The sequence below is a fragment of the Corvus kubaryi genome, unplaced genomic scaffold (assembly GCF_017639235.1).
Source record: "Corvus kubaryi isolate FWS band 111438036 unplaced genomic scaffold, C.kubaryi_AGA036_p1.0 71, whole genome shotgun sequence".
Lineage (NCBI taxonomy): Eukaryota > Metazoa > Chordata > Aves > Passeriformes > Corvidae > Corvus > Corvus kubaryi.
The window spans coordinates 773,237-798,962 of record NW_024582059.1 but is presented as its reverse complement, the minus strand read 5'-3'; the positions used below and the strand labels follow the sequence as shown (position 1 = coordinate 798,962).

General features: G+C 38.9%; 1 protein-coding gene across 4 annotated transcripts in view; it reads left to right on the top strand.

Moving 5' to 3' along the window:
* Positions 1 to 25,726, top strand: part of PPP3CA (protein phosphatase 3 catalytic subunit alpha) — a 177,291-nt gene that overhangs the window by 102,828 nt on the left and 48,737 nt on the right. For all 4 annotated transcript variants that reach the window (XM_042049466.1, XM_042049467.1, XM_042049465.1 and 1 more), the window contains exon 3: positions 23,016 to 23,140. In XM_042049466.1, coding sequence (XP_041905400.1) covers positions 23,016 to 23,140 — 125 coding nt within the window. The remainder of the gene's footprint in view (positions 1 to 23,015; positions 23,141 to 25,726) is intronic.

The window sequence follows — 25,726 nt, the reverse complement described above, 5'->3', positions numbered from 1 at the left end:
CTTTTTGAACTCTCCCAGGCTGGTGCTGTGACCACTGCCCTGGGGAGCCTGCTCCAGTGCCCATCTACCCTCTGGGGGAAGAAACATTTTCTAATATCCAACCTAAATCTCCCCTGACACAGCTTCAGGCTTGGCTGGAGATGCTGTGCCTGATGCACCCCAGGGCATGGTTGGCCTTCTTGGCTGCCAAGGCACTGCTGATTCATAGTCAACTTTCAGCTAACCAAGACGCTCAGGTTCCTTTCCACAGTGCTGCTTTCCAACATCTCATTCCTCAGTCTGTACATCCAGGGTTGCCCCATCCCAGCGCAGAGTCCAGCACTTCCCTGGTTGAACTTGATATGAACTTCATATGAACTTGACCAGTAGCTTTAGCAGTAATGTAAGGAGCAATGTCTCTTGTCTGTGGTTGCACCAAACAGAAAATAAGGTTAAAAGGGACAACCAGCTGTCGAGAGCTCTAGTCATCTTCCTGGGCAAAGCCTCTCTCCTGTGATAAGTGCTGATTGACAGGAGCAGAGTATGCATCACACCTCGGATGATCTAGAGCATATGGGTTACAAACATTTGGGATGACAAGGGGCTTTTCTCTGCAGATAATAAAAGAACCTGCTCCAAGACATTGCAGTAGTGTGCAGTTAGGAAACCACCTTGCAGGGTGCTTAGAAGAAGGATATGGCTTTTGCTGTCCATCTGGACTTTTGTCGGCTGAACTGTGGTCATCCTAATGAACCATTAGCTGATGAACCACTTGAAACCAACCATATACAGGCCTCTGTGTAGGAGCTTTGCCCTACTGTTACGAGGGTTCTGTCAGTGCAGCTTTGAAACCTTGCTGGTCTTCAAGGTACAATTAATAATTTTGCATGTGCTTGAGGTAAAGCAAGCTGTTAATGTTTTTTTGGGAGCAGGTATCTGGCAGGCAGATAAGAAAAAAAAAGAGCTCCTTCATTCTGCTTCATTGTAGCTGCTGTGGTTCACTGGAATTAAGAGACTTGCTTTGATTTTTATTTTTATTACTTTTTCCTGTACGTATGGTACTCAGTCTGTAGTACCACAGCTAGTAAAGCTTTTTGTTGAGCTAAAGCTGTGTTGACAGTACCATGCTGTTTCCAAAGACAAAGGGACTGATGGTCAATTATTAGAAGGCTTGTGGCTGCCAGTTGTTATGCATCTGAGATGTCACAGCTGTACTATCTTTCTAGAGCAAATGGGAGGAGGGGAGATGGAGAGGCAAAATTTTAGGCATTTCTAAGATGTTTAGGACATCCTGCTCTAATGTTGTCACAGAATGGCTGAGGTCGGAAAAGACCTCTGAAGATTACCCGGGCCAGCCCCCCTGCTGATTTAGGCTTGCTGTGCATAGATATTTTTAATGGTAACGTTAGGAGATGAACCACCTTTGTATCTTGTGAATAGCTATGTGAACTACATGTTTCTTACCTAGAGTTTCAGAATTGATGTAATGCTATGTCCTTACAGACTTTTTCTTATGCTGTGTCCTTGTTTAGGCATGTGTCGAGGAGAGGGTAACCCAGCAATTTTGCACTGATGACTTGATTATATTGTCTGCTTTCAGTGAACGCGTTTGTGTGATCTCATTTTTCTGTTGTTGTTTGGACACACTTGGCATCTTAATTAAGGACAGAATGCTGAGGACAATGTTGATCACAGATTGCAGAGTTACGGAGAAAAGTTGTTGAAGTATGTCTTTGGCCATCAGGGTGGTCTGTTACAAAGCTGGCTGCAGCATCCTTGCAAAGTATGAAATGAATGCCCTTGCAACATGTAACGGGAGGGGTAACAAAGAGGTTGATCAGAAAGAAAAGGGGAGCCAGGCAAGAAAAGTGAGCAGGCGTAGTGTCTAATAGGTTATATTTTACAAAGTTATCTACTTCACTCTCTCTAGATGCAAGTGCAGATGTTGGAGACAGGAGACAGCTCTGAGGAAGCACAACAGCAATAGAAAAAGCTGCTAGGTCACGTCCTTCTGAGCTGGAACTTAGTACTGGGTGTAACAATTCATTCCAGAAGAGTATCACAGGACACCATAATTTAGGGTGAAGATACTCCTTTTGTAATATTGCAATCAGTTTATTCTAGGCCTGTGTGAGAGCTTCAGTGTAGACTGGGCATCTAGGAAGTCAAGTCATCATTGAGGTCACCAGGCTTGTGACTCTCACCAAAACTCTGCAAACCTTGCTAAAATGAGGTGCCCTGAGCCCTGTTGAAGGAAGTGCCACTTTCCAGAAGGCTTAGAGGTTCATCAGGAGACAAATTTTATATAATATTTTCATTAATTATCTTGGCATAAGAGAGTGGGCATGTGCTAATAAATTCTGCTGAGGACACTCTGTGGGAGGCACTGTCAAATAGAGGACTGGAAATGAGGGAAGAACTGGAATGTATTAAAGGTTGCAGTAGTAAAAATGGGATGAAGTCCTTAGTTTTGTTCACGAAGCTGAGTGTTTCTGTTGTTAGCATCCTGCTAATCATCTTGTCTGTGGGGGAGAAAGTCCTGGCTTTCATAGTTAATGGCAGAATGGCTGTAAGTGTGAAAAAAAGAAATTCTGTCTTGTCTGAGAAGACATTTCTAATAAACACAGGCAAGTGCTGAGCTGGTTTTCATCCGTGTGTGGTCAGAAGCCCTGGTTAAACTTTTCTGGAATAACAAACATGTTTCTGATTGTGTTCAAGTTGAAATTAAACAAAAGCAAGCACAGACAAAATGCTCCAAGGATGAAGGATGCAGAAGCAGTAGAACAGTGTATACTGAAAACAAAAGGTTGAAGTGAAAAAGCCAGAGGAACAATGATATATTTTCTTTAAAAGCCAGTGGTGGTACAAAAATGGCTGGCCGCCTATTAATAAAGATAAAAGGTCAGCTTGGAATTAGAAGAAAAGTTCTCTGTCTATGATGAGAGGCACAGTTGACTGAACTGTTCTCATTGCATGCATGGTATCTTCCCGTAGTATGATACCACTGGAAAGTCTTTAGTTAGCCCTCTGGGGACTTAAGAAAGCAGTGTTAGGGTAGAAGTAGCCACATTTTTTTTTTTTTTAATTAACACATGAGCCAGAATTCTTGGTGGTTTCTTTTGAGATTTCATATTGCAGTATAAAAATGGATCTGCAGATTCTGAAAAATAAATTCAAAAGCCTCTTTAGAGTATCTCTGAAATAGCTTTAGAGTATGGTGAGGAAAGGGCCTGTTGAAGAACAACACCACATCTTGAAAGGAAAGTTAAGTTTGTTTCAGTATCTTGAAAATTCAGAAGCACTAGTCTGTTCTTGTGAAGTCTTCCAGTTGTAGGTGCTGGTGGGAGTTGGTGCTTCTGCCTGATTTACAGGGTTTCACTGGAGGTGGAGCAGAATTAAGAAGAAAACAGAAGAGTCCAAGAGCTGTCGATTTAATTTCATAAGATTTCCTTTTCAAAACTGGTGGCATACTTAGGGGGTTGAATTTCTGTTGTACAGAAAACTGTAGTATAAGCCTTTGGAGGCATATTAAAAGACTGGGTCAGTTGCGTTATTTTTATTTACTCTTGTGTCTGTTGGCAATATATATCCAGTGAAGGAACAATAGTGCTTTGTCAGCAGAAAATGAGCGGAGCCTGAACATCGTGTAAGTCACCAGTATTTGGCTCCTGCAACATGATTGAGTGGGCCCAGAAGTGGGCACTCTGCAAGTTGAGCAGGTGGGTAGTAGTGCTGGCATCCAAACCTCTATCCCATCACTTAAGAGTATTGAGCCTGCTGGGAAGAGGAGGCTGGGCTGGGGGGCGGGGCGGCGGGGGGCGGCACAGGAGACCCTATTGGGAATGTCCATCTGTTCTTCATGCTGATGAGGTTACGTGCCCGTAATTTCTTGGCTGGAGAAACTTGACTTATTAAATAAATTTTTTAAAAGCTTCTGTGACTAATAACAGCAGTTTGTGCCAGAAGAGGATGCTATCAATTTGGGAGTTAAAAAAAACAAAAACCAAGATGTCTTCGCTGTGGATCATTCCGCATCGAAGTGAATTTTTTTTACCCATTAAGATATTTTAACACTTTGGTATCTTATTCAAACTAATAATTGCATGTTTTGAGTATGCTAGTGCACATGTTCTTACAGCTGCTGTTCCCATGTGGGAAGAGCAGTGCTATTAACACAGTCTCCCGCTGGGGTTATAAACCTTGCTATTACGTGTTGGGAGAATGAATTGCAAGGAGCTTATTTGAAGGAGATACAGGTTGATTTCTACAAGTGAACTACGCTCTTGTTTTACTGTATCACCATGAGTCAGAAAGATGCAAAGTTGTCAAAAGGTGGAAAGGTAGTCAGCTTTCTACAACCCATGAAGTAAATTACAGTTTCGGTATATAATTTGTGAAGTCAGTTCAGTAAGGGGAAAATAGAGGACAAATTCCAGTATAAGATTGCTTACTATTAATTAGCAGTGATTATGAGTAATTAAGAGTAGTAAGAAGATGGGTACTGATATTTTTGAAGCATTTTTATTAGTTTTATGAGGTTTTCAAAGTCATTGCACATTTCTAGGGTCTGTCTTGAAAGTTACTTTCTCCTCTTATGACTCTCAGTATCATGAAGTCACAGGCACTTTCTTTACACTAATAGTGTGGAAGAAGAAATGTTTTCTTTGGTACTTACATTTTTTTTGTCATTTACAGTAGCCTGCCTAGTTCTCTGTTAGGAGTCATTAGGCAACATGCTGTCTTTTGTGATTTTTTTTGAATCTTGTAGCTTTTGTTTTGGAAAGCCAGCATAGCCTACCAAGTCCTCTTTATGAATTCAAGCAGAAGTTATTACATGAAGATTTGAATTAAGTCTTAGAAGTGAAACAGATATTGCTGAAATTCCTTTACACTTCTAGGGACATATAGTTAGGAAATATCAGATGAGGAATAGGTCTTTTTGTTTATAGCTCTTGTTTGTTTTCTTTAATGTAGGAGTTTAGGTTAGTATAGAAAACTTGTGTTACGCTGTGTTTTGGCTTGATCCAGATCATGGAGAAACGTCAGTATCTGTTGCATCTGGTGAGTTAATAATTTTCTTTCCTGAGGAAGTACATGCGGAATACTCTTGAAGAATAAACTCTGCTGCAGCATACCATACAGTTATTGTACTTCTATGTAAGTGCAGTGAAACGAACGCCTCCAGTAACATGTGGAGGCATTTAATTATCAGAACCATTTGTTATTATTATTTGATTTGCTGTAAAGGAAAGTAGCAAGGAAAAAAAGCCAAAACCTTCCTGGGAAACCAAAAGCTTTTTAGATGTGTTTTGTGGTTGATGTTTCATGCTTGTTAACTCCAGGATTTGGTTTCAAAGCCCTTTTAATAGAAATGCTAATGGGATTCTTCTCCATCTTAGAGTATGCGATAAGAGATTTTATGTGGGAGAGCAACATGAGCTGCACAGGGCAACATACCATTCAGTAACCCTGTCCAGATTTCCATAGAGCTGGTGTTACTGGGATAGTATTTCATAAGACTGGGGGGAATGATTCCTCTCCAGTCATTTCTTATATGCTTGTTTGGGGCTTGTCAGTTTGCTGGCAGTCTGCTCTGGAGCATGTGCTTAAACTTGTGCGTGTTCCCTAATAGCAAAAGTATGGATAGGCAAAACCAAAACATGCCCAATAACACACACTCGAGGTAGCTGCCTCCCTCACTTCTCACCAGTGAGTGAAAGCTCCCACCTGGAAACCTTTTTCTTCCTACCTGCTGTTGCAGTGATCTGCTGTAGAGAAACCAGGAGTCATTGGCTAAACAGGGTAGCACAGACACCTGCCCTGGTTTGATTGCAGAGTCCGGAGCTTCAGATGGGCCAATTTAACTTGTTTCTCAGGGAGATTCCCTATTACTGCTGGCCAGCTCCTGTTGATCTCTAATATGCTTGGATCCATTCATGGATTAGAGCATCTGAGAGGCACTGACAGGATAAAGGAGATGTAAGCAGGAGGAGCATGTTACCTCCTGTGAATCCTCCATCTAGTTGTACAGTCTCTTGGTCTGTCTTCAGTTTGTGACAGCTCATCTTGGTTGGTACTTAATCCTATGTGGATTATGCCACTGATGATGTCAAATCTTTACCATATGGGTCTTTCATTTCCTTTATTTCAAATCTATAAGATGATGTTTCTTCTAGTGTCTCAGGTCCTTCTGGGGGTTTTAGTCTTACCCAGTGTAATTGTTACTATTCTAAGTTAAATAATAATGCTGTTCTAAAGCTATTGTGCTATACAGTAGGTTATATTTCGAGCTGTGAACTTCAGCTTTCTGAGCAAAAGCTGATTTAAGTGACTCTAGGCTTGGAGTTAGTGGATTTTTTTTCTCTTCCTTTTGCTGTCACCCTACCAAAGATACACCCTTGAGATGAACAACTAAGGTGAAGGAAAATGATCTAATAATACTTGTTGGTAATTAGTTGTAAAAATAGGTAGTACTCTGGATGTTTTCCTTAATTCTTGTTCATGCCAAGGCATCTTGCCAACAGGTTTCATTTAGATTTAGTAATTTCTGGTTTACATTGTTTATTTTCAATTGGAAATGCTGGAAATCCTTTTCAAATAATGTGTTTGACTATCTGATGCATTCCCATGTAGTATTAACATCAGGCATGGTCTCTCTAAACCTAATACAGCAGGAACTGCTTCCCCCGGAGGTGCAGAGAAGCAGAATTAGGTTTGAATGGAAAAATCAAATAAAGCTGAATTGAAAGGAAAAAGAATTGACGTGAGTTTCTGAAGAGAGGGCTGAGTGTATTGTATTGTAGGCTGTACACCTGCTCAATTTAGTGGCTAGTGTAAATAGGGCTCCTCAGTGTAGCATGGTACCTACCCCCACATTATACTGACCTGCCCTTCACAATCCTGAAAAGTGAATTTGAAGTGCAGCCAGCAGATAATGCCTTACTTTATTGTAGAGTAGCCACCTAACATTTGACAGCCATTTTGCATTGTGATTACTACACATTGATTAACAGCACAGTGTCTTTCTGGAAGTATTTTTATTTTTTAAGCAAGAGGTAAAGGAGATGTAGCTAGTCCTGGAAAGGAATACCACCTGCTGTAGGCCATCAGATGTTCTTCAGCAGTTCCTGAGTCTACTGGCCATCCATTCTGGTCCTTGCTCAGCCTGGCAGCACAAGGCAGGATAACCTGGCTCCACAGCAGTCGTTGCAGTGCCACAATGAATGTGTCACCTGCGATGCTGCAGTGTAAGTCCTGTGCAGGAAGGGATGCTGCCTTCATGATGAAGAGGCCTTGGTGCTGACTCTTGCACAGGTGCTTGATTCATACCAAATCAGAGTCTGAGCTGATGCAGCTTTTCTTGGTAGATGAAGTGTGAAAATTACAGGACTTCAGCAGAGTTTAAAGGGTTGGAGATAAATTCAATGCTGTTTTGCAGCCTCATATGCATTTTTTGTATGTTGATGGAGCTGCAATTTTTCACCTTTTTTTCCTGATGGTTTTCAGTGGAAACAGCAACAAACTTCTCTTTTTGTTTTGTTTTCTGTTGAAATAAATATCTCTCTAATATTACAGTGGCGATGAGGGAGAATTTTTCTCTGGGATGCAAAATCTGTATATGACTCGTATATGGGTAGCATTAGACTGATGATTACAGAGGACCCATTTTCTGTAAAAAATGCCTTGAACAAAGCGTGAAACTTGATTCTGACTTTGAATATACACACTGGTTTTGTTTACTCATTCCTTTCAGAATGGCAGATTTTTTCTGGCTTACATCACTTAAAATGAAAATACAGTGGTAGATTATTAGATGACAGCTGTTGTCTCAAAATTCTATTCAGGACTTATTTTTTTTCTATCTGTACTTCATTTATTCTTGGCCTCTCAGTTAAGTATGAAGTTGTTCCAGCATTGAGACTAGGAATCAATTCTGTGTGTCCCAGGTTTTGATGCAGTCCCAGTGTCAGGGCAAGCAGGGGCCTAGAAAACTGTGCTCCCTTCCTTCTCTTCTGCTGTACCTCTGCTGTCTTTGTCTTGACATACTGAAAAATAGGGTGAAACAAAGCACTAGGGGAAGAGCAAAACTAAAGTAGGAAATCACAGTTCTAAAGCATATATTCAGAAGAATTTTAACACTGCACCTATACTTTATTTCAAAAGTTTATAGATATGATCATATTGTTTTCCTTAGTGTTGCTCTTTCTGTAATTTCTTGTAAAGTCTTCATTTGTCAAACTGAACCAAACCCTCAATGTCTCCATTCCTAAACAGGGCAATAAAAGACAGCTAAACTGTGATTAAATCAATATATTTTCCCTCTATTTGTATTTAGACACCCTTTGTATTTTGCTCAGGATACACATGGTCTTGGAAGAAAAATACAGCCTTTTTTGTTTCCTCTTGAATACAGAAGATTACCATTCTTTCTGTAGAATGATCACTTTGTTTGTGAAGGGAGTTTGAGGAACAGGTAAAGTGACCTCTTGCAGCTTCGAAATTGCTCCTCTTAACACCTTGTGCTTTCTTCTTCTCTTGACACTCCATTTCTCTGGAATGTATCCGTCAGCAATTGCAAAATATGAATTTTCAGTTTCTAAAAATTTAGTGAATTAATGTATTTTAAAAACCAAGATGCACTCTTAATATTAATTAGCTTTCTGTTTTTACAAATGCTAACAAAACAACTTCATGCTGGTTAGCAGGTCAAAAACTGCGTCAGCGGTCAGGAATGAATATTAGAGCCCTGTAGATAAAAATTACAAAACTAAAGTGAACATACAAGTAATAGAAATGGCCTTTTAAGTTTCCCAATAAACTCTTTTACTGTTGCCATTTGCAGCAGAGAAATACTTCTTGATTGCCAAGCACTAAAGTAGCAAAAGAGGCATGTGCTGATTCTTCTGCTAAATTTTTGGTTTGACAGAAAAGCCAGGTTTTGCAGCCTATACAACCTGCTTGCATTGCCTCTAATTGAGTTTTAAATGTTGCAGTCTGTTTCCTGCTGTAATGATGATTTATATCTTTCTGGTTAGTGAGCTTAGATCATTAGAGCGTCCATGTTCAAGGGCTGCCTTGAAAAGCACAGCAGTGCTGCAGTCCAGTGAAAAATTATCTTAAATGATGGTTTTTTACCCTTTTACTTAAAAAGGAACTTCACAGAATACTGTTCTTGTAAGTGGCAAATAAAAACCTCTGTTAAAGACAGAACTTCAATATAGAAAAGTATTTTGGCTAGTCAGGTGTGAAATAATCCCACAAATCATTATTATGAATGATCTACAGAAAGATGACAGGGTTAGTCCAGTTCTTAATGACTCTATCTTGTAATGCTTTTTCAGGGGTATGAGACCCCTTTTGCATTTCACAACATCATTAAAGCAAAGCAAGAAAGACAATGGTATTTACTAACTTTGAGTACCAAACCACAAAGAAAACAAGCAGTAAGTGTGTATTTTGGTATTTTGTTCTCTTTTGCAAGCATTCTCGGAGGTGTTTTTTTTCTGAAATGAAACAATAGTTTGTAAATGAGATCTATGTGACTCAGTTTGCAGATGGATATAGATTTTATTGTGAAAGGACTGCTAGAATGCTAATAAGTTTCTTGGGTATACACTGCCCACAAATTTATTTAAATTGCAAAAATTTTCTTCATTAGTTGAGTTAGTTTTATATAAGAGCGCTATTTGTATTCAGTTATATACAATAAGCCTGCCAGGAACAATTCTGAGACAAGCAGTGCAGGAAGTATTAAGAATCATTGCTCCAATGCAAATCGCATCTGATCCATACTGTTATCCATGCTACTACTGATAGCTTGATAAGAATGTGCGGTTTAAATAGCATTAAATAGATTTTTTATGGTTTTGTTGCTGTTGTTTGTTGTTGGGTTTTTTGTTTGTTTTGTTGGTTTGGGGTTTTTTAGCAGAGATACAAATACCTATAGGAGAACTTTGTTGTAACAATTTTAAAAGGGGAAAAAAAAGGAGCAAACTGCTTTCTGGACTTGCACTATTTGTGCCTGGTGGAGAAGCCTTGCTAGACTGCAGAAGTCTGATGTAGCTTTGTTCTTTCAATTCCCCTATTGCTGCTCTTTGTTTCTAAGAGTAGATCAATGAGAGGGGCTCAAAGAAAGTCCTGAGTCCTTTCCTTCTGAAGCTCAGGACTGGAAATTGTTCCTTGCTCAGCTTGGAAGGGACAGCTCAGACACTTCCAAAATTGGAGGAGGATCTTCTAGACCCTGCCCAGATCCTTGGATCCCCTGTAGTTGCATACTTGGTCAGTCGTCAATGGAAGAGATTACAGTAATGTTGTCCATGGCGAGTTTCTAATCCTTGATCCTCTAAGAGAAATTGTCAAAACATTTCCAGAGTTTTAGGTCTTTTCTATGTAGCAGTTTCAGTGAGCCTTTAATCAAAGCTGAAAAGGTATTTGAAATTAACAAAGATGACTTTTCTCATGTATTTAATACCTAAAATAGTCTTTTAGACTTTTATAATTCTTAAACAAAGGACTAACATTCATATGTCTGTTCTTTGGTGGAAAACCTCAAGTATTTCTTAGCTGTATGTGCATTCTTTTGAGGTAAGAGAATTATTTGTTGGGGAGGGTTTATTTTTTTTCTTTTTATTGCAGAACTGTCTGTTGTCCGGGACAGCATGAAAAAGGAGAAAAATGGCTTGAAATCCTATTCTTTTCCACTTGCGTTATTTCATAACACATTCATCAGCTCTGCTTCCTGTGATGCATAGATATCCCTGCTTTGCTTGGTCACTAAAAAGACACACACACAATTATTTTCTTTTGTGGGTGATGATCTTCTAAAACCCAATTGCCTTACTTGTATGTTTTCTGAAGATAAAGTCCTGTCTTCACTGACTCATATTTATTTGTCACAATGATGTGTCTTCCTTTTTTTGTAAGAAGCTTCTGTTGATTTTGCTGCTTTTTTTTTTTCTTTTATCACATGCTTTTCAGCTTTCAAGCAGTCTATTTATAGTAGACAGACTGTTGAAGGTCTTTATTGAATTTTCTCTACCAAGTTGAGTAGTAAATATTTCAATTTGAAATATAGATACACAAGAATATCATATAAAATTCTCAATGAAAATATAGGTTATAAAGCTTCTGTAGTACAAGAAAACTTTTGGATGCAATAAATACAGGTTTATGATCCAAGAGGTATTTTTTTTTTATTACTTAGCCAGATACAAGAGGCTAAAAAACAGACAGCCAAGCAATTTCTACAGTTTCAGTGAAGCACAGGCAAGCTCTAACAAACATACGAATACATTAGAATTGTATTGTTTTTATGTGCCTGAAAGGTTTCTGCCTTTAGGTCACTTCAAATAACCAGATTATTGCAGTCCAAAAGAGGAGCAAGCAGCCTGGAAAGTCCATGAAGTGCAAATAGCATATTTTTTTTCTTAGTACACATTTTTCACTTGACAGTAACAAATCCACAAGAGAACTATTTTCCTGAAATTGCTGGACTGTTGAGAGCCATGTTTGACCGATCCGTTGTACTAACCATTACAAAGGAGAAGCAGCAGCAGCAATCTGTGCCTCATAAAGGAATGTATAAAGAGAGCAAAAGATTTTGTTTCATTAAGTCAAGGCAGCGTCTTCTTGGGAATAAAGCTTCTTGCCTGTTTGCAAGCAAGGAATAGAATAGCTAGAAATATGCATAAAAAATAATATAAATGGCATCAGTACAGAAGATACCAGGTTCACTATTCTTCTTGTGTAAAAAAGACGGTTAGTTAAGCTAGTCATTATAAAAAACAAAGGGAATTAGACATTAATAAAGAAATGAATGAATAGGAAATCTGAGTGGACTCATTCCTTGTAGTGAAGGTCTATTGAACTGAAGTTGGAGTTACAATTCTTTCAGGGTGCTGGAGTCCAAACTTTCTGTCTGACGGTATGTGGATGGTAGTAAGCAACAATGTAAAATTTAAGCATCTGTAAGTATCAATAGACCTATACAGCTTTATAAATCCAGGGTAGATGCAGACATGATTGCTTAAAGACACAATGGAGTCTTGTGTGTTGGCTGTTTTCCTCACCAATTACAGCAATTTTGTTGCAAGACAATTAGTATCATTGCTAGATTTACTACATTGCCTTGACTGTGTGGGGAAGTTGACACTCTTTATTTTGCTTTTGGGTTTTGAGGGTTTTTTTTGGTAATACTAACTTTTTTTCTTGTTTTAGTGGATGTTCAGCTTCCCATGATATTTCACCATTTTGGTTGATGGTTTCATTGTTCTAGTGAAGGACTCTGGTCAGAGAGACTCATGGAGCTGCCTTGATAAGGGTCTGTGGTTTTGAGCACTTCCTTGGGTTTTTGCTTGGCTCTGCTTTGTCAGAGGTCAGGTTGTCACCAGCCTGTGTGGGGTGGAACCTCACAGCCTGTAAGAGGTAGTGGTGTTTCTCTCTGAAATTTAGTGGTAATGAGGAGTTACAAACACCAGACAGATTAATAAAATGCTAGATGAAGAATTTCACATAAAAAAGGTACTCTGTAACTGTGAGCATTTCCAACTGGTGGCGAAACATTTCACCAGGAATGTTTTCATGGTTGTCGTTTCCTACAGTTATGAGCTGAATTTAAAGCTGCAGGAACTGCGTGCTAGAGAGAGACAAGGAGATAAATGCAATTGTTTTAATATCATGAAAAGGATTTTTTTTTTTTCTTCTTCCATGAAAAAAATAAACTAATCTATGGCTGGTTTGGGGGTTAGTATTGTAGGACATTATAGTTGGAAAGAACATTTTCTGTAATGACTTAAACTGATAATATATTTGGTATTAGCCAAAAGCAGACAATGTTCTTTCCGAAAAGTGAGTCATTCTAGGGAGCAAGAGAGTTAAAGAGGAAAGTTCTTCTGAAATAAGGCCTTAACTTCTTCAATCCCTGCATAAACATAGTGTTGTGTTTAAAAAAAAAAAAAAAACACCATTACGCAACTTGCATGGAATGGAAACAGGGAATGCTCATCTCTTATTACCCCATTCAAGCATTATATTGTTGTGTGCTCTGATGGGACTGTGTTACATATAATTTGTATTATCTCTTTGGCTGGGGCTGATTCAAACAGCAGAGTTCTTTATCTTGCAAGTGCAAAGTGTAAGGTGTGGAGATCCTTGGATGGAGATACTGAATTCATATACACTTAATTCACATATCAAATGCCAAAGAAATCTTGTTTGACTGATAGACAGCATATTAAACACTCACCTCCCCTTGGAATGTCTGGTCTGTAATCATTAAAAATATATTTACTAACCCTATATTAGAAGCCTGAAAGGATACCATATTTGAGATTAGTGGTAGACTACAGACCAGAACAGTGCCATAAATGCCAAGTCAGTGTAACAGAATTTTTCTTCAGTTTTTTTCACCTGATACTTTCTTTGCAAGTTGGTGGCCTTTTCTTCTTACCTCTGTTTCTGAATAGCAGTACTCTCTTACCTCCCAGAACAATTTACTGCTTGTGATGTGGTTATTGGCTGTCTGCTGAAATAATACTTCTTTCCTGTCACTCCCTTCCTCTGACTTTTTTTTCCCCTCTTCAGCCAGACATTAGGAAAACAATTCTTAATATAGTGTGAGGGACTGGTTAGCTTGCTTGAGGAGCATAGTGCAAGAGCTAGCCCAAATCTGCCTGGCTGCCACCCCTGGTGCTACCCTGAGTCCTTTCTAACTTGCTTACACTCATTATGTGCCTAATAACAAGGTTATAGAAAGAAATATAATTAAGGCTATTCTGTTCATCAACATGACATCTTTGTGTTTGTTTTCATAATCATCATTAAGTGATAGCAGTTTGTTTCTGGAACTAGGTATTCTTAAACGTGTCTTTTAACCGCAACCATTCTATGATTCATGTTGATTTAGGATCAGCATATGGATTTAACCACCTACTCAAGATCATGTTTATGTTTTCATCAAGAGGAAATCAATGTGGTCAGCTCCTCCTTGCACTGGCTCTCCTAACTAATTATCATGTGAGCTTTTACCAGGACAAAAAATTACTTTGGAGAGCTTTCTCTTGAAAGCACCTTCCTCAAAGGTTAAGCATTTTTCACCAGAATTAGATTTGCATAAGACTTTGATTATGGAATTTAGATTCTATAATTTCAAAAAGTCATTTTCTGTGTCTTAAACTAGAACTGGGGAAACTTGCACATTGCTTGCTTTCCTTTACCTTATACCCATATCCTATCACATGAACACCCATAGTACAGAAAGGCTGGATTAAAGTAATGGCTCAAGCCAACTAAGATGGGTGCAAAAACTGACATTAAAGGTCAGTAGGTCTTCACTGCTGGTTCTTTTCATTCATGCCTCTGAATATAGCCCAAATGCTGCACTTCACTGACTTTCTTTAAGCTAGTTGTGCTGGCTCTTCCAAGTCAGGATGCATTCAAGTATCCATGTTGACACTGATGGTAGCTAATTAAGAGCACAGGAATTTGAGAAATATTATTTGTATTTTCCCTTCTGTTTTTGGGACATACAGAGTGCTATAGATCCAAAGGTAACAAAGAAATATGGTTTTTTGTGATGAGCAGATGTTTGTTTTCCACTGATAAGACAAATCATTGCACTGAAGGAAGGAGGATGCTCTTTGTAATAGAGTGTTGCTTCTGATTCTTAATAAAACACTTAGTGGGGGTGGCATAAAGCATAAAGTACGGCTGTGATGGCACAGAATGAGGAAACTGTGACAACAAATGTTATCCCCAGGTGAAAATGGAAAACCTATGTTATCAACCAACATGAAGTTTTTGTGATTGGGTGTTTAGATACTAGGCATTCATATACTGAAGCTTGACATGCTAATACTGCTACCTGTAAAATCTTGTAAGTTTTTGGGTACTTGGAAGGTAATTGGATTGCAGTCTGTGATGGTAACACCGCTCTGAAATTCTGCAGTAAGAAGAGCAAACAAGGATACTATCCGTCAAGCCCCTGTAAATAACTGAGGCTTTCTTTGGGCTTTATATAACTATCACTGTATCCATGTAATACTAGTGCCTGTGTTTTAACTTCACTGGGGCTGGGATTTATGAGAGAAGTACTGATTGTAGAGAAACCTGTCCCTAAGAGCTGAATTAAATTATCAGCAAAAAAAATTATCCTGTTATTTCAGCTTCTCCTCTTCAAAAGCCCTTTTTTCATTTTGCATTGTTTCACCTTCCCTAAATTTCATTTGGAGCATTGTGTTTAAAGCCAGGCTGTGCCTACTTCTTCTGCAGGATCTACCTTCCTCCTTGAAAGGGCTGTCTGCTTCTGGCGTACTGAATTCGATGCAGCATTATAAAGATGCATTGTTCCCTCTCAGGCTATCCCTGCCTTCCTAGTGACTGAACCTGTAACCTTATAAACTGTTAAAATTCCTTGGGCCTTTGTTTTTGTACATCTGTAAAACTGAGGATAAGAGAGTTTTCCTATTGCTGTAAATAACCTTGATCACAGGATATGAGCTGGAAATCCTGACCCAAACACCAATCAAGCACTTTCCTCACAAGTAATCCTTCTGATGGGGTTATTTGTGGAATGTGCCTTGCTCCCTGATGCTAAGAGTGCATTAACAGGAGATAATGACAGTATGCTTGCTTTTACATTTGGTAAGGAGGATGCTCAGGGGCAGTGCTGACCCTGGGAGGGTGGCAGGGGAAGAGCTGGTTGTTTCCTGCATGGGTATGGGAATGAATACTGTTTTAGTCCTGTCACGTTTTATTTCTCCCTCTGTGACCTAATTCAGCACCTTCTGGTATATGTGATGAAAGCAGCTACCTCTGTTGATCTTGGAAAAAAAGATCTGTAAAATATTCACTAGATTACCATCCCCTTTCTACTACCTCTCTGTTATGTGGCTTTGACCTGGAATTGAAAATTTTCATTTGGCACCTCACTGCTATAATACCAACTTACTCTTCTGAAAAATTCAGCTGGGGTAGGGTCATGGAGAGAAGGGATTTTTCTCTGCCAGTGTAGGTTTTGCATTACTTGGTAGAGCCTGTTTCCTGAGTCTTGTTTCTGGTATTTTCTATATACACAAAGGCACTCCTCTGCTTGCTAGGCTTATGTACCTGGTTTTTATTTTGTTTCGAGACACTGCAAATAATATTGTGATGCGAAAAGTAATATTGTAGAGCTATTTTTAAAATCTTTGTGCTGAAGGTATTTTTCTAGGCTTAGCATTTTGAAGGGCTTCTGCCACATGGGTTAGGGTTTGGGGTTTTTTTTGCTTCCTTCTTGACCAGAGAATATTAATGACTGTTGTCCTGAAGGTCTTTTCTGATGTGATGTTTTCCCTTCTCTACTCTTTTTCACTCTGCCTCTTCAAATCAAGTGTCATTAATTTGTTCTAGCCTTCAGGGGATGGTGGGAGAAAACTGACTCCTATTAGAAGGAGTGAGCGTGGGTGATCTTTACAGACACTAGAGTTGCAAGTGTTGGCAGAGCAGAACACGGTATAATGTCCTCATGTGTTGCACAGAAAACAGATTTTCCCGAGATGCTCTTTGCCTTTTTTTTTCCCTCTATGCAAAGAAGGAAAGTCAAATCACATTGGCAAATGTGGCCTTGATGCTTAATTTGTGGTTTCCTTTGCTGTACCTGTATGGTTAATGGTTTCTGGTTTTATCTTTGGTGAACCAGGCCTCTTTATGAAAATACGTAATTGCAGTTTTTTGTTAATGCCAGTTCACTCTGGTAGTATAAACTCATCAATTTGCATGCAATGATTGAAGGGAAAAGATAGATGAAAGCCTATTATAATCACGTTAGATAACCAGAGATGAATATGAATGAGATCATGCTTCTTTTGGAAATAGAGCTGTGTTGTTCAATAGACTTCGTATAACAAACATTTATATTAAAGCCCATTATGTTGAGTCTTATAGTTGTTTTCTTAGGGCAAGTTACTTAGTGAGCTGTCTACATGATTCTGACCTTAATTTCAGTAAGTAATGAAGTCTGCAAGTTCTTTAAACGTCTCACAAACAGGAACAGAAATGCATGGCAATGAAACAGTAGTGTGTGTGACTTAACCAACCACAAACCTTGTGTCTTGAGCTGTCCTTTAGTGAGCAGAGGCAAATAAAAACTTCTGCAGTTTCATCTTTTATTTTGTACTTCTTCCTTCTTGTTCTCCAGGAAATAAGGAAGAAAATTGCTCTTTATTTAGTGATTAAAAAAAAAAATAGTGGAATAAAGCTGTGGCATTCTGAACATTTCATATTGCTATGGCAATACATCATGTTCCTCGGGTACACGCTTGCATACAAAGCTCATTCAAGCTGTAAGATTGTGTAATTGAAGACATGTGACCCTTATATGTGACTTCGTTACTAAATTTTGAGGAAAATCAGAGCCTTCTGGTTAATAGTTGAACCCTTCAAAAACAAGTAGTAGTTTTCCTTGAAGCACCTGAGAATTTCATGCATATAGCTCTTGTAGTTGTTTTCCCTCGTATTTTTAAGTTTTCTGAGGAAGCCCAGTCTTTGATGACTCAGCTACAGAAGTTGGTCGAGTTGATTTTGCTTTGCCTTTGTCCACTGTAAGTACTCCTTCCTCACTTGGCTTCTTCACTTAGCCTTTTGTAACTTTGCATTGCTTCAAACTGCTTGCCCAGAGAAATGTTTAGGACATACTTCTCATTGGACATGCAGCCTCTTTACCATCTTACTTTGTAAATCTGTACAAATGACCAGCCACAAGTCTGCTTAGACACGTGCAGGTTTACATGGTGCAATCATTTCTTTGTCTGTCAGGCTTTGTAAGTACGAGGTGTCTTTGAAAAGCAGTAAGCTCTTGGAAGCATGTGCTCACTAATGGAATGGTAAGCTGCTAAATGCTTCCAAAACATTATACAAAGCAGCTTCCTTTGGGATTTGCAGTCTGCATTCTGCAGTGTAACTCAATAGGGTGTTTTTCTCCCTTAGGTTTTTTAATATTGTGTGCTGCTTTGCTCAAGCAGAGTCTTTTGGAACTCAGTGCAAAAACATCCCTAGCTCAGTGAATGTAAAGAACAAGTTGTCAAGTGATGGATATTATTCCCTACACAGTGGTTTAAAAGATGTCTTTGCTTGATTGCTGTTAATTGTCATACATGTATGAGTTTGCAAAGGTTGCTTCTGGAGCTGGTGATAGTGTAGCATATCTGCTCCTAATACCTGCTGGTATTTGAAGATGGCAATATAATCTTGCGATACATTGAATGAAAATTCAGTTGAAACTGTAATTGTATTTTACTATCAGACTATAATGTTGCACCAATTAAGTATAAACCTGATAAATGAGAAAATAAGTGCAGCATATCCAAACGGTTGCAGATAGAAATTTTTGAATTTACACTGCTTAGTGTGCTGTGAATATAAATTTTGTTCTTAATATCCATTTGGAGTGGGAAGCCATACAGAATAATCTTTGGACTGAGTTTGTATGTAGTGAAGAGCATTTAGTTATCCAAAGGAAGGTATGTGAAGAGCATTCACAGACTTTTTATTTGTGCCAATAGACATTGCACTCTAAATCACTGTTTTACCGCTTTGTCGTCTATAAACAAACTGGCAAACACACTGCTCAGCTTTGAATTTCCTTCACTGTTAGTACCTCTTGAAATCAGTGGTTCCTGTTTCAGTATTGCTTGTTCCTTTGACATAAAGAGAAATCCTCGCAGTGAAGCCATCAGAAACATAATTTAATTTGTATTAGGATGACAAAAATATTTCTTCTGTGTCTCCCCCATGTCCAGTTTCTATTTTTGTTACAAAATGGTATTTTATAGACAGTTAAAGTAGAAAAAACCTGCTGCTATAGGTTAAGTAGTAGATCAAAGTACCATCATAACAAGTAGAAGAAGCTGCTCAGAAACATGATTTCTCAGGAATCGCAAGGGCAGTCCTGGGAACTTGAATCTTGTGAAGGGGGCCTATGTCTTCCCTGAAAACTTCCTCAATGGAGATAAATTTCTAAGGAGTCCACAAACAATTAGTGTTTCTCAAACTCTCTGATTGTAGCAACAGTTAATTTGTTGGAGATCATGCTATTAGTTTCAAATAACTTTAAAATTTCTTTACATTTGAAACATTTCTAGTGTGTTGTGCCATGCTGGAGCTTGCTGCCTTGAGAGTTTAGGTAGGGTGTCGACAGGCTCAGAGAGACAAATTCTTAAGCAACAAATTCAGTGCCTGAACTGATCCCTGGAAATAGTAAGCGAGTAGAAAAAGTTGCCCAGCTGGCAATTTCAGGGTACAAAGGAAGTTGTAAAGCACTGTGTAAATTCAGCAGCACTGTCTTTTCAGGGGAGAAAAAATTGCTGTCAGATTACTTTGTTATTATAAATTAATGAGTGTAAAAAGGCTGTGACTTGACGGCACTTTCAGGAAATCAGTAATTTTGGAAAGCATGTGAATTCCTCCTCTGTTGTTTTTTTTTTTTTTATGAATGCAGCTGCTTTTAATGATAATGCTGTGCACATAGGAACCATACTTTATGTTCCCTGTGTTCATAGTTGAAATCCATAAGTACATTGATCCTGGAGATCTTCATTAAAAATTGAATTTCCTGCTTCACTGTGATGTGGATTTTTTTGTTATTATTTGATGAAAAAATGTTCATACCTCTTTGCACGTGTTGTTTAATAGCAAGAGCTCCAGTACTAAAAGAGGGTCTGTGCAGCTGTAAGGAAACAGGATGTGTCTGGCAAAATTGACTGGAACAACAGATTCAATGCTAATGCTTGTGAAAGAGTAAACCTGAATGTATAATAACTAGTGTGCTTTTAATTATTTTTTTCCTGTAACAAGGAGGAGGAAGGTAGTGGACTTAGCAGTGTGGAGTGGATATGGAACTTCTCCTGTGCGCTCTTGGTGGGATGGTGCTGCAAGTTCTTTGTTACTGATATGAAGCTGCAACATGGCATGAAGACTATGACAGTTATTGGCTGGTGGATGTTTCTGCCTTTATGAATGGAAATATAATGCTGGATCTCTTTTGCCTCCACCTAATGAAAGATAAAGCCCTGATTCAACTGCCTGGGAAATCTTCCAGATCTGAGATTCATAGGAATTTAGAGTTGGAAAAGAAAGGTAGCAGAACTATAGCTTTAGAAGCAGTTGCAGTTCTTTTCGAACTATAAATGGAGCATAGTACTGTATGCATGCAAAGTTGCCCCTTTAATTCATTTGTAAATCAGGCTATTCATCAGAATCTGAGTACATGGATTTTACATTGCAAGGACATTTCAAGCCTATACATGCAAACCTGGAAAGTGTAAAGTCTGTAAGGTATACCATCCTATTCCAGGCAAAACACTAATTGGATTAACTGTATGTAACATTGTAGTTTTCCAGTAGGAACTCTGGGATTTGACCATAATAAATTAAACCTCAATGCTAACTCTTTATTTTGAGCATCTTCCTCCCTCTACTTTTACCTGCTGATTTTAAGCTTCTCTTTTGGAACTACTTTAATTGACAAGGTTAGTTTTATCACTGGGCTTTTCAGCTTTCCATCTTTCGGGGGGTTTGTTTTGTTGTGTTCTTCCTGGATATCTATTGCTAAGTATAAAAGAAGTAGGCTGCTCTGTGCAAAGTGCCTAGAATATCCATCAAGTACCCATTTTCAAGACCAATTCAGACTTTTGCAACTTGTGGGATTGCAGAGCTTTGCACTTTTTATTTCTGTCCTGTTCACTGATTTGCTCATTGTTTTTCTAACTTGTGACAAATTCAGGGACATGCAGCTCCTTGCAGAAAGCTTTCTAACCTTTCTGGTTTCTCTGTAATGGCTTCAGTGTATTTTCCTGTTTATGTCTGCATACCAAAAGAAAAAAAAAAAAAGTCTAGTTTCTTTGTGCTTTAAGTGAAAGTAAAAATGTTAAATCCATTTTAAAATCTTTCAGTCTTGTTCAACTTCAGGTTTTTGCAGTTGGAGCAAATGGGGGCGGGCGATAATTGGTAGAGCTGTACAGTTATGTAACTAAAAGCTTTTCTGCTGGAAGTTAGGAGAGCAGATTGCCTGGCCATCAAATCGCAACACGTGTTTTTAACTTCCCACAGTGTCCATGCAGAGGAGTACAGTCAAGAAGTGTATATTGGTTTGGTAGATTAATGTGTTCAAATAAAGATGTTACAAAAAATTTTTCTTTGGGGTACAAACATTATTTTTAGAGAAACAGTGGTGGTATTATACCACTTGGGGATTTAAATAGTATTTATTTTTCATAATTAATGGAAGATATTATTCTTAGGTTGAAATTGTAACGCTTGATGGCTTTTAGCATGAAAGTTGTCATCTAAAACTCAGTGGGGAATCAACTAGTAAAAAGATTATATGGTGTATCACAGTGGTGATAAGATAAAATATGCTATTTTATGGGGAAAATATCATGTTACTATCACAGAAGAATGGTCAGCTAGCCAGCAATCATGAATTGTGTCACCACTTTCATAAAAATATTAATGAAAGCAGTGACTAAGGTATCAGTGGGTTTTTTCTGTACCAAGAGGGTGGGTGAGTGGTGGGTTTAATTTGGATGGGGGTTCTTTCTGGCTTTTGTATTTAGTTTTTTTGATAGAATGACACTATATGGATCTTATTATTAGTGTATACATTCAGGGAAAAGCGATACACATATAAAACTATAACGTGAACTGGACTGAGATGAAAGACAATCGCGCATGAGCACTTTGCACTGCGAGTTTGTTGGACTTGGTGTTGCAGCTGCTGTATATAGTCCTTTTGTATCTATATGGAGTTGTGACTTCAGCTTCTCCATGGCATCTTGACAAATGTGAGGCTTGCTTATCTGTGGTGGAACAAGACTGTTACCTGAAAGAGAATATCTGAGTTCTACTTAAGGTGGGCTGCTGCTGTGAGACAAGGCCCATCTTGGACTCTTGGTTTTATTCAGTAACTTCAGAATCACCCTTACAGTGTGAAAATCTTGTTTGTTTGTTTGTTTTTTGGGTCACTGAAGGGAAAACCAGTCTAAACTGATCTCAGTACCAGTCAGGGCTGTTAACATCACCTTTGTTAAGGATCATTGCCATAAAAACTCTGGCCTTGACCCTAAATGGGATGTGCATGGGGGAAGTTTTCTCTTGAGCAGAGGAAACAAAGTAAGGCAAAACTAAGCAGATTTTGACACTGCACTCTTAGTTAGGCATCCATGGGGTTCTCCAAAAGCGTTCCTTCCTGCAAGTGCTTGAAATCACCCCACCAGGGAGCTTGCAGTTTCACAAGAGGGCAGAGTCAAACTCTTGCCCCTAAGGCCCAGTCAGAGACATCCTGGCTTAGCCCAGGCTGCGTGTCAATTGTGCTTGGTCTGTCACATTTATTGGGGCTGCTCTTTCTAGGGAAACAGTCTGTTAGATTGACTTCATTGCAATGAAGTTGAACAAATCATAATTATGGGAGGTTAAATAAAGGGGTAGAGGTTAAAGCATGAAACACCATTGTCCTCTTGTGTAAGGCATGGTTTGGGAAAGCAAGCAGGATGTTTTTCCATTCAGAAACCAGAAGTCGGAAATGTGTTGGTTTAACCAGGCATACACAGGACAGGTATGCTTTGCATTTTATGGGAAGGCTATTGCTGTTCCTCTGGGTTTAAGACTAGGAAGAATAGAGGAGTAATTTTAAAAGAAAGAGTAACCTTGCCTTGGTCATGTTCTCTTTTTCACGGTAGCTTTGGTTTGTCTTACTGCTGTTGCCAGTATTGTGAGCTTTGGTGGCAGTACCAGGAATGGACAGATACCTATAAAAATAATTATAGACCAGATGTACCTGATGGCTCTCCCTTAGTCATTTGGTAGTGTTTTGCACACACATATATGGATGTACATCATAGAAAACAGCTTCTGCTGGGCCAGCTGCCAGTCCTCAACCACTGTTTAACTAGTGAATGATACACAGAATTGTCATAACGTGTCTTGTAACACAGTGACTTTGGATTGTGTGTGCCTAAGATGATTTTTGCATGGTGAATCTAAATACTGCTCTTCTTCTCTTCTAGTCTGTGGAGACATCCATGGTCAGTTCTTTGACTTGATGAAATTGTTTGAAGTGGGAGGTTCTCCTGCCAACACACGGTACCTCTTCCTGGGGGACTATGTGGACAGAGGGTACTTCAGCATTGAAGTAAGTTTCTAATTTCTGGGTTTGGGTGCAAAACTGCTTGCAGCATGCTATGTATATTTACCATCATATCTTAACTAGTTCAGGAATACTGAGGCTCTTCACAGATACCATGTTGATGTTGCTGGTGTTGTTTTTATAAAGATTGCTTGGAATCCAGCCAAATCCCACTATATCTGTGCTGGAAAGCTGACACAGAATGGTGCTAACTAGTGGCCATCTAAATATAGCACAGAAGGCATCGTGCTCTGCAGCTTGCGAAAGCTGAACAGCCTGAGTAGACTTTAGCTATTAGAAGAGACATAACAGAAAAAAATAAACCCATGACCCATAGTTTAGTTTGACTTCTAGGTTTATTTGATCTGAGTTTCCTGGATGTGAAATGTTAGGAGAATGGCAGGACTAGATGAGAGGTAAATGGGACGAAAAGCCAGCACACAGCATGCTGTGCTGGAGAGAATGAGTAAATTCTGTTTAGATATGGCATGCAGGAGTGCATGGTCTCTGGCTTTTGATGCAGCACTTGAATCCACAGAGAAGCGATGCACGAGTGCGCTGTTGGTGGTGCTGAGATCTGGTGTAGTCTCCAGGTCAGGCTGTAGAATGTGGAGGTCAAATGGCATCTTTAGCTGGCTGGTGAAAAAAACAGTATGCTGTGCAACCTGCCAACTTCGACTAGAAGTGAGTCAAATACCAAGCCCAAATCTGCTGTTCCAGTGCTCATAAAGCAAACTAGATTTTTTCTTCTGTCCTGTGTTACTGTTTGATTTTACAAAGTGACAAGATGAAATGCACCACTATTGAATAAACTGGATGTGGATTTGTTTGTCTAGGTTATAGTTGATCCAGTCATTGAACAGTCAATCAGAAACCCTTGCAGCAGCTCTTGAGCTACAGCTTGACTGTTTCTGTGAAAAGTTCACACTTGAACTCCAAGTCAGGGCAGAATGCCCATTACCTGTTGGAAGCAGTATAGATCCTATTGACTAGATCAGATGGCATCATGTGAGAACACGTAACACTGCTGTTTCATTCTACATCCCACATTGAAGTACACTGTTGCCATATTGGTATAAAAGTATGTAAGGCCAAGCAGCTGAGTTGTTTATGTGTTTGGAAAATGGATCAGTGCATTATCTTGTCAGTGTTATGCTTATACTATGAAGTTTCTGAAAAATCAGGTTCAGTAAAACTACTTTTGCTTTATTAGTTCATTTTAAAACTTAATTTCAAGTGTTAACAGAATCTTTTGGCACATTTTACAAATAGAAATATGCTATTCCAAGTACAGATGCTCTAAAAACTTAAGAATTGCGAGGTTCTTTCGCCCACCTGCTAAAAATCAATATAGTCAGGATTTAGTCTCATACTGAAGTCAGCACTTTGATCATTATTTTTTTGAGCTTGAGTTCATGATTTTCTTGAGAACTGATCCACAGTGAGCTGTGAGCTAAATCATTGCTGTGGATTACCATGCCGGATTGTTTGGAAGACTGGGAAGGGGGAGCAGGGGGAACTTCACAGACTTAAACCATTGTGCAGCTCTGTCTTGAACTAACATTTTTGAGTTGTGATAACCTCATTTGTATCTCCTGTAGTCTTCAATTGAGACAAGATGTGTCTGGAAGAGGAAAGTTTTGTCTTGACTTCTATGTATGTAGGCTTATAATAAAAGAAATATAACAAATGGATTTGCTACAGCTTTCAAGTGCTTCTCTGACAGTTTACCCAAATCTGTTCCAGGGCTATTACCAATTAAAGAAATAGCAAGCCATAGAAAACAAAGAAAATTGCTTATGTGTAGGGAATAATCCCCTTAAAAGCTCTCATTTAGCAACCTGTGCATACATACTAAGCAAATTGTATTCTGAATTCACTTTTTCCGTTCAGGAACACTCCTTTTTCACTGGAAGCAGTATTGGCTTCTGCCAGCACCAAGGAAATACCTCAGCTGTCACTTATATTATTTTGTTTGTATGTAAGGTTCTCAAATCACTGCTTTTTTTTTTTTTTTTTGGTCACATAACTTATTTTCCCCACCTGTCACCTTGATTAAAGAATGCCTTCGAAAGGGAAGGTAAGTTTCTGTTTCGTAAGTGTATTTGGATGTAAAGCTGTGCATTCAGGCATGAACTCAGCACAATAAGTAGTGACAAGGAAAGGAAAATTGTGAAGAATGCAACTTGGCATTTAGAGGGGGAGGATGTTTTTGGTGGAGAAGGGGACCTGAGTACATAGATCAGGCACCAACTCTTGTTGGTACTTTGTGCTGGGGAGGTCATGCTGGTAAACAGCCCTAGCCTCAGCTCATACCATGTCAATCACATACTGAGCTTTAGTCCATCAATCTGCTGGCTCCCCTTTCTGCTATGGAGACATGAGACTATTGCAGTTCTGGGGTCTTTCCAAAGGAATTAAGTAGCCTGGTCCAAGATACTAATCATGAGTAATAGAAGCTTTAAAAAAAATTCCCCTTGATTGTCATGTGATCTCTAGTGTAAAAGTGACACCATTGAGCTTAGACCGAGCTGAGTTCTGATAGTGGGCGAGATAATCCTTCTCTGTGGGCTGCAAAGCATTTGGGATTCT